This window comes from Hydra vulgaris, chromosome 15 (assembly GCF_038396675.1).
Source record: "Hydra vulgaris chromosome 15, alternate assembly HydraT2T_AEP".
In the NCBI taxonomy this organism is placed as follows: domain Eukaryota; kingdom Metazoa; phylum Cnidaria; class Hydrozoa; order Anthoathecata; family Hydridae; genus Hydra; species Hydra vulgaris.
In genome coordinates, this window is record NC_088934.1 from 49,888,107 (window position 1) to 49,906,717 (window position 18,611).

The following is an 18,611-nucleotide window of genomic DNA, read 5'->3' on the forward strand; positions in this document are numbered from 1 at the left end:
GCCTGATAAACTGAAACAAGTATGCATAACTCTGTTGCCTCTTTTTTGTTAAAAATTTAAAGACTTATTGAAGCTAAACATTTTTTAAGTAAGACATTATTTGATATTATTTTATTTTATTTTTTAAAAATTTATTTATTTTTCTTTAAAATTAAAAAAACACATTTTTATTATAGTGTTGTTCACAGTTGGTTTTTGTATGGTTCGTACAAACTTAATATAAAGTGATAAAACACAGACATCATGGAATCATTTATAATAAATAGATGAGATTAGGAAAGAGATAAATTTGCAATGCTATTTATAAAAAAAAACATTCATACAATTTTTTATTTGAACTTTTTTATGAAAAGAAATAGGAGGAGGGGGAGGAGGGGGGGACGGCTTTATTATCCCATCATACACTTAGTACGTTGTGGTTGTATATTACAATGTGTTACCATCTACCTTTAAAAAAATAAAAGCTCTAAAAGGTTATAAGCTAACGTGGTTTATGAGTTTATGAATTTACAATGGAAAAATCACAGATGTCCAATTTGAGTGTCTTGTTTTCAAAAGAACACTGTGAATAAATAGCTCTTGTATTTAGCACAAAAACTGTATTTATATACAGTGTTAGGCCTAAAATGTCATAAAAAAATACTTTTAATTAAATACATTACTACCAAACAGATATCTATGTCACTAAACACTAAATTTCATTTTTCTCAAAATGAGAAAAATGCGATATCTGTGGTTTTACCCGTGTAGTCTACATATATGTGTGTGTGTGTATATATATATAATATATATATATATATATATATATATATATATATATATATATATATATATGTATATATATATATATATGTATATATATATATATATATATATATATATATATATATATATATATATATATATATATATATATATATATATATATATATATATATATATATATATATATATATATATATATATATATATATATATATATATATATATACAGGGCTTGTGATGAAGCGAGCGCGATCGCGCTCCGCTCGAAAAACGCGCCCGTAAACGGTATTTTCAAACGTTCTAGGCGCGATAAACAACGCTCGTTCAGCTTATAACAAATGTATAAAATAAAGCTTGTCCAATAGTTCAGGATTATTTTTTTATTTTCATAAAATATTTAAAAAAGATTTTTTATTAAAGATATTCTATTATCAAAGCACTAATATAAAATAGAAAAAGCACTACGTCGTTCTCTTTTGCACTAACGTAATGAACGAGCAGTTTGAAGTCATTAATAGTCACTAATTTCAATTATGGAATGTGCACGTGGAAACACAATGTGAATACAAAAATGCGCAAATAAAATAAGAATAGAAAATTAGAAAACCACTATAAGAAAATTGAAACTGCAGAGTATTTTTAATCTTGTGAAAATATCAAGTAAGATATAATTTGATTTATTGTTTGTAATATTCCACACATTGTTTATAATAAAAATAAATATTAATAATAGAGTAATTTTTAAAATTAGTTTTTGTTTATAGTATAGGTTTTTTTATTAACTATTATTTATTTTAACTCAAATTTAAAATGATTCTATTGTTTAGAATGTTCGCAATCGCATTCGAGAAGGAAACAAAGTAATGATGTCAACATTTATTAAATGGAATGTTATTATTCTTATTTATTATTATTTCAAATAATTATTGTGTTATTTTTTTAAGATAAAAAAAATGTAATTTAAAAAAGAAATTTTAGAAAGAAATTAAATAATTTGAATAAAAAATATCAAGATATATAAAAACCATTAATCGTTAATTAAGTTTACAGCGTAACATTTTAAAATACATATATCAAAACAATGAATCAAAACTAAGTCACTAAATTATACTTCAATACTAAATCAATAAGAAGTTGCGTTTTTGTTTGATATTATTTTTTTATAACATAAATAGTTAAAAATAAAATCGCAATCTGACAATATACAAGAAGTTTGGAAGTATAAAAATCTACTTCGTTGAAGTAGTTTCATGAGTGTGATACTAATTCAAACATTTTCTGACAAAAGAATTATGTAACAAATAAAAAAAGATATAAAAAAATAAAAAGCTTTTTATGAGCATCGCCTTAAGCAATTTTCATGATCGCGCTCGCCGACATTATTTCGAGCGCACATAATCACTCTCGATGAAAACATATTCTAATTTTACGAGCGCGATATAACTCAGAAATAATTTCTAAATGCAGGTACAAAAATAAGTTTCTCCTAAAAAACTATAAAAACAAATGAGCTCAAATAATAGTTACATTAGGTCCCCTTTTAAAAAATATTTTTTCTAAAAAAGCATAAGTAATCATTTCCAAAGAATTCTTTTTATAATAGTGTCAGCAAATTCCACAAATGTGTGAAGAATATTAATAGTTGAGACATTTGCAACTTCCTATAATTTAATTTTTGGTATAAATTGAAGTTTTATTAACTTGATCATTCATTTCTGATGAGTCTTTATTGATGAAAAACAGTCTTAAAATAAGAAAAATTTTTGTTAAATGATTTTCTACTAATTTATATATATATATATATATATATATATATATATATATATATATATATATATATATATATATATATATATATATATATATATATATATATATATATATATATATATATATATATAGATATATATATATATATATATATATATATATACATATATATATATATATATATATATACATATATATATATATATATATATATATATATATATATATATATATATATATATATATATATATATATATATATATATATATACATATAAAATCTTTGAAAGTCATTTACGATACAATTAAAATTCAATAAATACAGCTGCGTATAAACATAAAAAAATTTTTGAAAAAAAAGTTATATTTGTTTTTATTTCATTATATATTATTCGATATTTTGCTGATCTATTGTGATCAGCATCATCAGGTATAACAAAAATCCGTTAAAAAGATAACATTAAAAAGGGCATGAGAAAATACAAAATAGGATTAAATGTTGATGTCAGATAATCTAATAAAAAATGGTCCCTAAGCTTTTGTTGTGACCTTATCACCATCATCCCTATTAAGAACATTTTCGCCACTTCCAAACCCTTGTCGAACTTTAGCTTTGTTTATTTCCAGGGATTCTTGAATTTTCCGAATATGATTTTCTGGAGCTACTGATATGGTTTTTGGGTTTAATACTAATATATAAACCATATCAGTATTAAACCCGAAATGATACCAAAAGGTTACAAGTATTAAACCCCAATGATACCAAAGGTTATAAGATTTGAAGATATGAAATGCTAATGCAAAAAACCAACTCATTTTTCAAAAGTGCATATCAAATAACATAACTCCAAAATCATTTTAAATTAAAACTCCAATATATACTAAAAAAGCAAAGAACATATTCAATATTGCATATATTCAAAATCTATTAGATGTTTAAAACAATCCATTTTTAAATCCAACATAGATTCCATTTTTAAATCCATCATAGATTCCATTTTCCTTTTTAAAATTTTATTTACTTTTCAAAGCAATTTGTTTTCGCTTATTAGTATTGTTTCTTTAAGAATTTCAGATGCAAATATATAAATTTTCTTTTTGGTTTCACCAATGTATCTGAATGTATCTGAAGGAATACAGAAAAAAGCTATTAGTTCATGCTCGTAACGAAGCAAAACACAGATTATACTCAAGTAAGAAATTAATTGATGAATTAAATATATCTCTTCAGAATAAAGTAAGATTAAACGACTATGAATTAATTAATAGTATAACTAACAAATCAAAAAATTACCATTATATTAAGAAAAATATGGAAATGAAAGAAAAATATGATAAATTACAAACTAAATCTAATATAAAAAATACTCCTAGAATAAATCCTCCGAATCAAGTTGTTAAGCCTACTATACTTAATTTAACTAATGTTATTTTGGATAAAGCAACAACTGAATTACTCAATCCAGGTCCAAAGTTTGTGCCATTACAGAGGAAAATCCCTTATATGGACATTATAAAAAATCTTGTAATGTGCGCTTTGCGACTTGAAAAATAAATGAAAAGGACAAATCAACACAGGCAGAATCTCTAAGACAAAACTGTTCTAAAATTTTGACAAATTCGTTAAAACTAAGATTAAAAGATAATTTAACTAAACAACAACGTATATCTATAAGAAAATTAATGATGACTTTGAATATTAGAATTTATTCCTTTGATAAAGGCACAGGTTTTGCATTACTATAAGAAAGGGATGCATGTCTTAAATTAGAAGAACAAAATAAAAATAGCAGAATTATTGATCATGACCCAACACCCTCACTTACTACCAAATTTCAAAAACAATTGTGTAAATTAAGAAAAAAAGAGGGTAAGTTAGACACAACTACGTATTTCAAAATGTATCCATCAGATTGCGTACCACCTAGAATACATGGAAAGATTAAAGCACACAAGCCCGAAAAAGATTACCCAATGCATCCTGTTGTATTAACAATCAACACACCACCATATGGAACCTCCAAATACCTCGTTAATATCATTCAACCAACATTAAACAAAAACAAAAATAGACTTATTATTTCAAATAATTTTGTTAATGAAGCCAGACATTGGAAAATAGATCCCAATGAAGTTCAAGTTTCTTTTGATATAGTTAATTTATATCCATCCATACCCATTAACGAAGCTATTCCAATTTTTATTGATATTTTAAATAATGACATTGACAACTTAAAGGCTCGAACAAAACTTTCGCTTGTAGACATACACCAATTAATATAACTTTTGTTGAGTGTTTGCTATGTTTTATATGAAAACAAAATCTGAATAATACCTAATTCAGTTCCTATAGGTTTGTCCTTAATGATTGTTATTGCGGAAGCATTTCTACAAAATATAGAAAGAAAAGCACTTAATATAGCTACTATTCAAACATGTGAGCCAAAAACTTTCATGAGATATGAAGACGAATGTCACGCTCGCTTAAACTCAATAAAACAAATGTTTCTAAATAACCTAAACGAACAAAATCCTGCCATAAAATACACAGTTGAACTCGAAAACCACCAAAAACAACTTAATTTTCTAAATATTAATATTAAGAACACAATGCATGGAGCTTATGAATTTCAAAAACATCAAAAAGAAGCAATAACTAATATTCAATTGAAACCAAATTCAAATATCAATCCTAATATTATCACTGGCATATTCAAAGGGTTTTTAAGCCGTGCAAAAAGATTATGTTCTCAAAAATACCTCCAACAGGAAATTGATTTTTTAATAAAAATATTTATTGAAAACGGGCATGACAAGAACAATTTAACTAATATCGCCAGAGACTATATTAAAATAGATGAAAAAAATACCAATTATCAACCGACTGACAACAAACCATTTATAAAGCTACCATGGATACCAATTGTTGGCCCCAAACTTAGAAAAGAATTTAAAAAACAAAACATAAAAGTTATATTTACATCAGCTCCAAATTTAAATAATATATTCTGTAACAATAAAACAAAACTTCCTCCAAATACAAACTCAAGCGTCTAGCAAATAAAATGATCATGCAACTCTATATACATTGGTGAAATCAAAAAGAAAATTATATCAAGATGTATTGAGCACCAGAAAAATAGTAAAAAAGGAAAATGGGCCAGTTCTGGTGCTACTGAGCATTCCAAATCATCCCAAGGAACAGTTGACTGGTTAAACCCGAAAACCATACCAGTAGCTCCAAAAAATCATATTTGGAAAATTCGAGAATCCCTGGAAATAAACAAAGCTAAAGTTTGACAAGGGTTAGGAAGTAGCGAAAATGTTCTTAATAGGCATGATGGTAATAACGTCACAACAAAAGCTTGGGGGCCATTTTTTATTAGATTATTTGACGTCAACATTTAATCCTATTTTGTATTTTCTCATGCTCTTTGTAATGTTATCTTTTTAACAGTTTGTTTTTATTATAACGATTTTCTTTGTAACAATTTTTACTATACCTGATGACGCTGATCACAATAGATCAGTGAAATATCGAATAATATATATATATATATATATATATATATATATATATATATATATATATATACATATATATACATATATATACATATATATATATACATATACATATATATATATATATATACAACCCTCGGAATTAGGGTAGGCATTCGGCAATGCCGACCTAACTGCCGTCCTGAAAGTGTTCGAGGTCGGCAAAAAATTGCCGACCTCATTTCTATGTTTTATGGTCAGACCTTTGTATCAAATAATTTTTGCTGAACTCTAAAAGATTGAGATTCCGAGGGTTGTATGTATGTATGTATGTATGTATGTATGTATGTATGTATGTATGTATGTATGTATATATATATATATATATATATATCAGCCCTCAAAATTTTGGTCGGCATTCGGCAATGCTGACCTAACTGCCGACCTAGAAGTGTTTGAGGTCGGCAAATAATTGCTGACCTCATTTTTCCTAATTCCGAGGGTTGTATATATATATATATATATATATATATATATATATATATATATATATATATATATATATATATATATATATATATACATATATATATATATATATATATATATATATATATATATATATATATATATATATATATATATATATGTATATATATATATATATATATATATATATGTATATATATATATATATGTATATATATATATGAGCCCCTGAAATGCATAGTGGTATAAGTCACTCACATCTAGTTTGGTATAAGTCTGACTAATATCACTATGGCTGTGAACAAAAACAGCTGTTTAGTGAGGAGCATAACAAAAAACAGTTCCAGCATCATTATCAATATCATTAGACTTATACCACTCTGCCATGTAATAGAATAAACAAAATGCTAATCATTGGTGGCAATAACTCAAAATATTGAAAAAAGTGACTTTTACCACTATGCACCTCATGGGCTCATATATGAATCTATGAAGCAATTTTCAAATCATATTCATAAAGAATGAAGGCTATCTGAGAGTTTGTTTTTTTATCAATTCGAAAGATAACTCAGAAACCATTGCGGATTTTTAAAATACTGTCTGTGTTATTATGCTATTACTTGATGCGTTAAATTATAAATAGTGATATTAAATCATATGTGTGATTGGGTAGAATGTGTTACTTTTTAAATTAGTTCCAAATTAAACTTTTTTTAAATATGAAAAAGTTTTAGTTTCAGATAAAGTATTTAAAAAATTTAGTATTTAATTCAAATGTTTTTTGCATAAAATTTAAATATTAGGACAATTTTTTTAAACTTTAGTTCATAAGTTTTTAAAATAATGTTTGTTTAGTTTATGTTTATACAGAGATTGAAATGAGCTGAATGCTATGAACATCGAATATAAAAAAATAAAATTGGTAATTGACCAATAACAATATACAAGTACTAAACGATCAAATAAACATACAACTGACTTAATGTTTATTGATACAGCATGTTTAACAAAATATAAGACAAGATGAGTTATTATGATAAAAAATTAAGAATAATTATGACATAACTACAATAAAATATGGAATTTATTCAATGAGGTAGTGATGGTGGTACTTTATGCAGCATTACTATGCATTACCTAGTGATGATGTCGCTACCTGACAAAAAGTCTATTACCTTTTTTCAACATAATTAAATTTAAATATTTGTTATATATAATTATGTATAATTGTTGCTTTTTCATATCAATATTTTACTTTTTATATTTCCACTGCACCCTAATTTAAATACACCTATGGAAAATTGTATCTATAGTCAGTATGTTCATATTTTTGAAACTTAGTTTTTATATACAGTTACTTTATCTCATGTTAAACATGATATAAAATACAAACATGATGTTTGAATTATTAATAGTATTAAGCCTATGGGTAAATATACAGTTAAGCAGCCAGAAATAACTTTGTTTTTGCGATTTCATTTGTAGATACTTTAAAAATTTTGTAAAATCTTAATTATTTTGTAAAATCTTAATTATAAATTACTATTTAAAATGTTTTTTATGATAGCTATTATTATTACAAATACATAAACAATTATTATAAATAATTATTATCATTTATTATTATTTTTTTGATATGCATTTTTACACCCTTCTCTGCTTTTTCAAAAATAAAAAACAAAATTATTTTAGGCGGCTTATCTGTAGGATTACCAACCTTATGTATATGATATAGTATAACTGTTTTAATTTAGATGTATGTAGTTTTTTGTTTGTTTCATTCATATAGCACATGTATATATAGTGTATTATAAACAAAATACTTATATTGATTTTTTTCGCTTGTGCAACATAACCTTAACCAGACCTTCGTGTTTAGTCCATTCCATATTTTTAATTTTCATATCAGTTAGGTGTATATACAAACCGATTTGATTTTACAAAGTTATATTGGGAGCATGCAAACATCAGCTTTTCAGAAAATTTTTAGTAAATATTATTACCAAAGTAATGCATGATGAAAAATTAGTAATATGCATGGCACCATGCATATTATACTTACTAAATAAATACTTTTCCGTAATATTTAAAACAGATGTATTAAATATGTTTTTGTTGTGTCTGTAACAAAATAATTTTTTGAAACGTTGTAAAAATGGGAGAAATTTTATCAAAAATAACCATTGTTAATTAACCATTATTTTTTTGCAACTTTGCGGCAAAAAATAAGCTCTAGTATTTATATTATTTGAAAACAAAAGGTGTCTTTTTTATGTCCTGTACCCCTGGGTACTTGATTTTTTTTAGGGAATTATTGTACTCATTAATATTTACAACTTAAACTTGATAAATTTTTGTTAAAAGGTATAGTTATGTAAACATCTTTAAAAACAAACATTAAGACATTAAAAAAAAATCAAATTGCAACATAACTTCATCTTTAAAAGTCAAATCACAACATAACCACAGCTTTAAAAACCATGCAACAACTTAACTACATATTTTTAAGCTACACCACAACACAACTTTATAAATCATAAAATACATTCACACCTTTATAAACCATACAATGTAATTACACCATTAAACACATTAATGTTTGTTGAATACTCCCAATTCCTTAATAAATAGAAAGATGAGGTGGAAGGGAGGCAGGGTGGCTAAATTTCAGTCCAGATCTAATAAACAGGGGAGGTAGAAGAAGCCATTTAATAATAGGAGGGAGGAGAATATTTTTTCATGCATAATAAAATATCAAAATACTAAAACTAAATAATAGAATTCCATTATGACAAAAGATATTGAACACATAAGACAAAAAAACAAAATGCTTAATTCATTTTTTTTTCTTTGAAACTATATTTATCTTGGTCAGCTTGTGAAAACTTTCAATCTGACGCCATATTACAATATAGGTATTTTTATATAAAATATCTCAATTTATAAATCCCAACAAATATTTATTACAAAACACGCAAAAAACTATTTAATTCTAGTGTGGCTTGTGGTGAATTTTTTAACAGCTGTTTTATAAAAATTTCAATAAGAATTAATATGCTAATATAAGTTTAATTATATGTTAATATACTTAATTATACTTTGGTAAGAAATAAATTAAAAGCTCTTTTTCGGCAAATCAAGATTTACTAGGTTAATGATTTTTAAAGCCTGTTTAAAAAACTGAAAGGTTTTGCTTTTATCGATGACTGAAACAATTATATTTTAATTTTTAGGCTCAATTTTTACAGAATTTTTTTTCCTTAGTTTTGAGATATAAGTATTTTTTTATTTATAAGTAAAAATTAATAAATGGGGAGAGGGGGAGGGAGTCTTAATAAGCATAGAGTGGGTGGGAAAATTATTTAAAAGGTTGTAAATGCCCTCCTCCAGCCCCTCCTTGGATTAAGGACTTGAGAGTATGCAGCTTTAAAAAATAATTGTTTACAAATATGTGTAAATAATTAGACTCAACTTTTTCAAAACAGGTTCGTTAATTTTTAGGTCTCAAACTAATTGAGATAATTAAAACTTTTGGTGAATGTTTTTCAGAAAGCCCTCATAGTATTTTAATGTTTTGCTTTTGAAAGCATTTTTTAAATCTTTGAATTTACTTCCACAGAAATAATTTCTTTAAAGTTACTTTAAAATTTCTAAAAATTTCTTTTGTTAATAAAATTTAATCTTTAAAAAAAAATTTTTTTTTTTTGAAACCCTAACTCATGTTTTTAAGATAAAAATTCACATTTAAATTTAAGAAAGAAAAAAGAGATTAAAACTCTTACTAGTATTTGTATTTGCCACAATTAAATTTCTTATGTATCCTGGTTGTGCAAGATACCAGGGATTGCTAGTATATACCCTGACATTTTCAAAAGATTGCGGATTGGTGTTTTGTAATGTAATGATGACTGCTTCATTCATTTTAATAACATAATTGTAGATTCCATTCAACAAAAACTGACTTATAAAAAATTTATTCCATTCCATCAAATTGAAGGGCGAAGAAAATTTTATTACATAATCAGTTATTCCATTGATTGATGAACCAATTTGGCCAATATTGTTGTAAAAAAACAAACTGAAAGTTCTATCGCCATATTTACTTACATCATCATCTATTGTTAAATGAATTACATTTGTCCATTGATCAAAAAAAGAAGTTAAATAAAGTTCAAAAGATATTTCATATTCTTTTGGAAAAGTTTCAAATACAGCTATAAGGTTGTTTTTTTCAATAGCGAATGCATCCTTTATTTCAAACATTTCTAAATGAAATTCAAAATGAAAACTGAGTGCTCTATGTTTATAAAAAGAAACTTTTTATGTCATACTACAGATAGCATATCATCAAAAGTGAGAATAAACAAGAGGTCAAATAAAATTTTTCTTTATTTATTATCATTATTAGTGATATATAAAAAAACCTTTGCAGTAACTGCATAATAAAAGCTTTATAAAAAAATTAAAAAAATAAAAATAAAAATAAAAAAACGATATCTAATAATAGATCATAATAAATTTGTCGCTAGAACTATTTATCAAAAAACATAACATTAAGATACAAAAAAAAAATTTGTCTTAGTAGTGCAAACTTTTTGTCTAGTGGTGCAAAAATATCTTGTTGCCAATCAACTTGTACAAATTTAGTTTAGAAGTGCGATGCAAGTTGTTATTAAACAATTCATACCAATATATATTCAAAAGTTACATTAGATGTTAAAGGTTTCTATTTTTCATACTATTTATTTTTCATGCTATTTTTTTATTTTATTTTTCCTTAAAGATTTTGCAAATTGTTATTTACTCTCAGGATTTTAAATATTATTAAAAAAAACTTACCAACTAATTTTTTTTTTTTACTTTTTTAAAGTAAATATACCCTTCTCAAATATTACAGTTAGATTTTAAAAATTTTGACTATAAACAGAATAAACAAGAAGTGGCAAAAATTCAAATAAAACCAGTGGTTTAAAAATTTGCAAGCAAATTACGATGTTTGAAAGAAAACTGTCTACTGCATCAACAAATCATTGATTAAAAGTTGAGAAATTGAACTTTTTAACTTTAAAACTTGATCTAAAAATTGAACTTGATTTAATAATTGAAAAGTGATGTAAAAGATCATTGCGAATTAAGTGTACTTTATTCAGAATTGTGTGGAGAAAAACTAGTGTTTAAAGAAGACAAAAAATTTCATGGGGGGAAACAAAATAGCCTAGCAAAATTTTTTAAAAAGCTGAAAAATAGGTACATATCAATCCAAAAGTCAAATTTTTCTTTACTACAAATATACCAAATGTGCTACTATTAATGTTTTTATTTTTTTGTAAAGTTCCTTAAACTTTACTTTAATAGAAAAGTTGTATATTTTTTACCACAACCATGTTCAATTTTTTTTAATTTTTTTTTTTTTTTAGCATTCTCTTGTTTAATTTATTTAGCGACCTTCTTGTTTAATCTTTCATTTTTCTCTATTTAGCAACCTCTCATTCTGTCGGGTAATCTCAAAATATTTTTATCTAACAACATTTTTATTGATTTTTCTCCTAATATTTTTTATCATTAAAATAAAAATTGTTTGTTGCATCATGCAACTTGCATGTAACTACTGTGCGCCCTTCTCTTATTTTATAGACTACTCTTTCAGAGGATGGATGAAATTTGTATAGAAAAAATCCATGTTTCAAATCCTTGTTTTTGTTAAAGTCCTTTTTTGAGAGCTTAACAATAAAGACTTAAAAAGACCATAAAGGAATTGGTATATTAAACAATTTTTGTGAAAAAAAATTCTTGGACTAGTCGCATTTGTTTTTTGTAAAATAATATATTGAAAATGAGTACTGATTTTTAGTTAAATGATAAATTATAAATGAATACAAAAGAAGATAGTAGGAATATTTCTTAAAAACACAATATTAAACAATTCTTAATATTAAAAAATACTTTTATTAATTACACTGGTCAACTAACTGGTCTCTTATTTGAGGCCCATCAAACACACCTTCTTTAATCTTTGCCTCAGAAATGATTCTAGAGAACTTTGTTTGAGTGTACTTAAAGCCAGCACCATTTTTATTTATTGCTTTTATGAAACATTTCACTAAACTCAATTTGATATGCAAAGGAGAAAGCAGAATTTTCAGTGGTTTAACAAGTGGAATGTGTTTAATGTTATGGTATCCTGGGCTAAATTCTGTATGTTTGGGCCATACCTTCTTCACATAATGATTTTTAGTGTCTCGGCTATCCCAAAGGCAGAGGAAACACATATACTTAGTGAAACCCAATTGCAGTTCGAGCAACAGGGCAACTACTTTAAGGTCATTACAAATAATCCACTTGTGGTTGCCATAGCTAACACAGTCAAGTACAATTTTCATTGTCTCGTAAGTTTCCTGAAATCTTACTGCATGAGCTATTGGAATGGAATGACAATTGTTTCCAATATGAGTTAATACTACCTTTAGAGAGTATTTTGAGGAGTCGATAAAGAGACACCATTGATTAGAGGAATAAGCACATCCAAGTTCAGTGAACAATCCTTCAATATTCATACTAAAGGTGATACTATTTTGTTTGATAAAATATTTCAAGTATCTTTCATGTCTGTTTCAGTAGATGGTCACTCTGATGTTAGGTGTTAACAAGTGCCACTCTTGCAGTCGAGAACCCAGAACTCAGCTTTTGATTTTGATGGATGTAAGTCTCTGATTAAATCGCTCAGTTCCTGTTGTTTAATAAAATATGGAGCTGATTCCGTTCCAGGCATAAAGTCATCATTGTCATATTCTTTGTTTGATTTTTCTGATGTATCTGGAGAGGGCAAGAGGTTGAATACACTTGGTGGAGAATTGGCAGACTGTCACTATAAGGTACTGGTAACTTTGCTGAGTCACAAATTGGATACATTACTTTGTCCTTTGTTTTTAGAGAATGTCCCTCAATTTTTGTTGAACAAAAATAGCAGTCTGTGGTATGATCTAATGGCTCCTTCCATATCATAGGAATGGCAAATGGCATGTCAGTTGATCTTTTTCCATCCAGGCATTTAGTCAAACACATGTAGCAGTTGGTGGAACTATACCGAGGCGCCCATTTTTTGTCATGATTTCCCACCTTGAATCCAAAATAGAAGTCTTAAGGAGTAAGAAGTTTTGAATTCATTTTTCTCTTCTGTCTTTTAGTGATATAATGACCACATGCATCTGCTGTTTCTGCTAAGATTGCTTCAGCAAGGAATTCAATTTTTTACGAAATGAAATTTTCTAGCAGTAAAACAGCAAGTAGATAAAATAAAGCTTGTTCCAGGTAGTGAAGCAAAAAAATGAACTCAGCAAATATTTTATTGAAATAAGGAACAGCTCTATGTGCCAAATTGCTTAAAATTTCTGGAAGATGAGACATGCCAATAACCCACATATTGCACTATTAGCTAAAGATCTCATTGCAGCTTCTGCAACTCAAGTATATGTTAAAAAACTCTTTTTTAAAACTGCGGCTTGCTCACAAATGGATGGAAAAATCAAATGTTAGTGTCATTGTAAATGCGAGTTTTCTTAAAGTCAAATTCTCATCTAGTCTAGATGATAATCATTTAACCACTAGGCCCTTTATTTACAAAATATATGAGTAATTATTTAAGTCAATACAATAACTATTCATTAGTTTTTATTATTACCAAATTTGAGGGTTGTTTTTTTTTTTAAGTTATACCTAATAATTGAAGTTTTTTAAAATTTTGGAGCTCTTATGACAGGTTGTTGTTGTGAATTTTATTTATTTTTATGAAGTGGGGAAAAGGGGGTGGGCTCTGAACCCCTAGCCATGGCACTGGGTGTACAATGTTATATTAAAGTGCTTATAGCACTAAGTCCTACTTCTTTCAATTATGTATGCCTATATTATTTAAAATATAGATTTGATTGCTTGATTTTTTTTATTCTGGACATTTTTTTCAACAATTCTGTAATAAAAAAAGTAATAAAAAGCACAAATTATCTGATCGAGTACTCCAGCTTTTTTCGAAACTCTCCACTCAATAAGAACAAGTTTAAAAATATCTCTTACAGATTTGTCTCTTGAATTAAAACAAAAATGAGAGTATCTAGCTAACACTTGTTTTTTTGTTAGTAGGCGATTGAAGCATGATAAATTATTGGATTCAGTGTGGCCACTGCCAATGTCGCTATTATTTCCAAGACACATCATTATAATAAATTGAAACTATTCACTGAATTAAAAAAATGCAAAAATTATTTTTCAGAGCCAAATTTGTTATAAAGTTATTTTTTAACATTTTAATTATGCTTATTGATATAATATCCTTACCTTTTACAACCTATTTTTATAACCTTATGAAATTTAAACATAAATTCAGATTTTTATTCTGCAATGCAACTGATTTATCAACGAAAAAACTTTTGGTAGTCAATTATGCTCAAAAATGTAGTTAACGTACAATGCAACAAGCTCATTTTAAGCATTTATTTTATACGAACTAACTTATATTAAAGAGTATGGCAAAAATTCAAACTATTTAATACGGCGACCTCTTAACGATAACAACTTCCTGTAAAAATTTTTGCAAACGTTCTTTTGAAAACGATTAATATAGCATTGGTATACAAAGGAAATGCAAAGGTATGCATTAACGATAACAACTTCCTGTAAAAATTTTTGCAAACGTTCTTTTGAAAACGATTAATATAGCATTGGTATACAAAGGAAATGCAATAAGTCCATAAATATTATTTTGAGATAAAAACAAATAAATTTTTGCGTAATAGTTAAAAAATTAAGTTTTTGTGTAAGAGTTGAAATAAAAAATCAAAATAACTCATAACTAATTGATTTATTAAATTTGTGTGATATATCAAACAAATGAGAATCTAAAATACTAAATAGTGGTATAAATACCTCCATACTGCCTAAAATATACTTAGTGCCTTTTACCTTGTATACCAACAATATACACTAGGTAACAATATGAAACTAATTATTTTTAAGTTATATATATTTGGAGCAGAAAATAGTGTAATAAATGCCATTTTTTCAAAAAAGCGACCTCAAGAGAAAACTTTCAATTTTTGAAAAAATTACAGATATGTTTTTTACCTAATATCTATTTCAATATGCTTGTAACATAATAATTTTCAATAAAGCATCCGAAAAAAAACACCCTAGTGGTTTAAACATGAGACTGCCGCATAATTTTGAATCAACTCTGGTATACCCTTATTAAATTATCCTAATAGGGGTAAAACTTACAATGGTGTCATCACTTTAGTTATGCAACTATTTGCAACACTAAAATCAATCTCATCTGTTTTCAAACCACGAAAAATTGGTACAAGATTTTCATCAACCGTTGGAGTCATAAGTTAAGCATAAGAGTCATTATATATCAGAGGAATATTTCATTACTCACAGCTGCTGCTAGCCTGAAAGAAAGAGTACTTTAATAAAATGCATAGAGAATTCAATAAGAAGATATTACCAAAAATACTTTATGTCATTTGTAGAATTTTGATGAAATTGGCTTCTCTGGTGATCAAGGAAAGCAACACATAGTTGGCAGATATGATGCTAAACAACTATTGAAATTGGTTAGCAGAAAAAAAAAGTCAATTATACAGTTGCAAATTGCATTAATGCTGCTCATTATCCTCTTGCGCCATACATTATTTTTAAATTAAAAAAATGTTTGTAAAAATATTAGTGCTTAAGTTGTCTAGCTGTTTATGCAACTTCTCCGTCCAGATGGATGGAAGATGTTTTGTATATGGCAACACCTTCCATCAATCCATTCTAATTGTATATGCCATTACATTACGGTAGTTTAAAAAAAAAAAAATGGTAGAGTCGATTTGTTAAAAGTTAGTTTAATCATTTAAATATTTATTTAAATAAATCAAACTTTGGTTATCCAATTAGAAGTACTCAGATTTTAGTCATAGATTAACATGATTGGGTTTTTTTGAAAATAATCACTGATAATTAATGATCAAATTAAATCTTTATTATGATCAGCTCATTTCTGCTTAATCAATTATAACATCTAAAACTTTTATATTAGATAATAAATTGAAGAATTAAAATTCTGTAGTAAAGAAAAACTTTATGTTATTTTTAAATTAGTAAAGTAACTTTTAAAAACAGGTAATTTATCTAATTCATGCATTTTAATAATATCACAATTCAAGTCCTTTGTCTATTGAATTTAAAGTATATTAATCTGTGTTTTACATCTTTTCAAAATTTGAAAACAATGTCCTTTTTAAAGGTCAAACCTTTAATAAAGTTGGTATTTATCTCAAAAACCCTTGCTTCTCACACGGTCAACTCTATGTTGCATGTTCAAGAACAAGATTGCTTATTTTTAAAATTAATAAACATTCATTACAAGGTATGCCATTTAATAAACTGTTACATAAACAATGTTGGAGTTACAAATGTACTTATCGATAAAAAAATATTGTTTTACTATTAAACACCACCTTATTTGTAAATAACTAAACAAAACAAATTTTGTTAATGGAAACCAGCTAATAACAGTTAATACTAAAACCTCAGTTAATACAGATTTTCTGATGGATTTAAATTAAAACTTTAAAAATATCAATCACTAATAGAAATTACAGAAAATCCGTTTGCTTTCATATTATAACAAACATGGTCATTTAATCAACTTTTTTTTTTTTTTTGATAGTTAATAAACATGCATTGCAATGTATGTGATTGAACAAAAATAGCACAAATAAGATTGTATTTGCAAATGTTTCTTATATATTTATCTTAATTTATATATTTAAATACTTTAATGTGTCATTACGTGGTAATATGTGCTATTTAATGTATTTATATGTGTTAAGGAATTTAGGAATTATATTTTATAAGTGTTAATGTGTTATAAATGTGTAAATATCTGTTATATTTGAAGTGTTTATAGTTCATAAATTTTCATAATTTTTCCATGGTTTCAAAGTGACTAGACTTAGTGTTGTCCTTCCTAGCCAAATGATGCCTTTGCTAAAATGTTACTTGGCTTCTTTGAAAGCAAGAATGTTGTCTTTACAAGCTAATTGATACACTGCAATGACGAAACACATAACAAAATCTGTTCTAAGTTAGTGATATCACAAAATGTATAGTTTTTAATACGATAACATAATTTTCTTATAGAAAATACAGTTGTTTCAACAGCAACAACTTTAACAAGTGCTGCCCCAACACTAACGGGAGCGACATCTCCTAATGGTGGATAAGTGGTTTGTAGTTTTATTAGGTTATTTCAAAAATAAAACTATAAATAAATTAGAATTTTATTTGCTACTTTTTCTTTTTAGATTTACTGTATGAGACTTTTTGGCAATGAGAAGATTGAATAGTTGTATTGATCGATTGCTTGTATTGTATCTTTAATTTACTCACTTATACTTGACTTGGTACATTAATTGATTTCTTTCATTGTAGATTTTTATTTTTTAATAAAGCAGCAGATAATTCTTTCAGTTCAATCAATCAATAATTAATCAAGTATAAGCGAGCACAATAAGTTAATTATTATACTGCTTATACTTGACTTATTGCACTGATTAATTGCTTTTGTTGTACTTTTAATTTTTTTACGTAACTGTAGCTTCTTTTTTTGTTACAACAAGAAAGTTGTTAAACTCATTTATACTTGACTTATTACATTGATTAATTATTTTTACTTCTATTTTTTAAATAGTAGATTTTTTGTTAATTTGTATCTTCCCAGTAGTATGTATGTATATATGTATATATATATATATATATATATATATATACGTTTCTCCGCGCAGCGGCCTTGCTCGGCAAGGTTCGTGTTTCGGAGTTAAAGAGTTGAGAGAGGGTTGCACCACGAATAACGACTAAAACAAAAGAAAAAGAAAAAAAATATATTAAAAAAAAAAAAAATGAGTATCCTCCTCGACTGTAGTGGCCCCCCTCGGGCCTTGGGGAGGTGAATAATCTAAAAAAAAAAAAAAAAAAATATATATATATATATATATATATATATATATATATATATATATATATATATATATATATATATATAT

General features: G+C 26.1%; 1 protein-coding gene across 3 annotated transcripts in view; it reads right to left on the bottom strand.

Annotated features, from left to right (window-relative positions):
- The window catches only part of LOC105847729 (uncharacterized), a 137,054-nt gene that overhangs the window by 101,517 nt on the left and 16,926 nt on the right, over nucleotides 1-18,611 (bottom strand). For all 3 annotated transcript variants that reach the window (XM_065818895.1, XM_065818894.1, XM_065818896.1), the window contains exon 2: nucleotides 10,311-10,793. In XM_065818895.1, coding sequence (XP_065674967.1) covers nucleotides 10,311-10,793 — 483 coding nt within the window. The remainder of the gene's footprint in view (nucleotides 1-10,310; nucleotides 10,794-18,611) is intronic.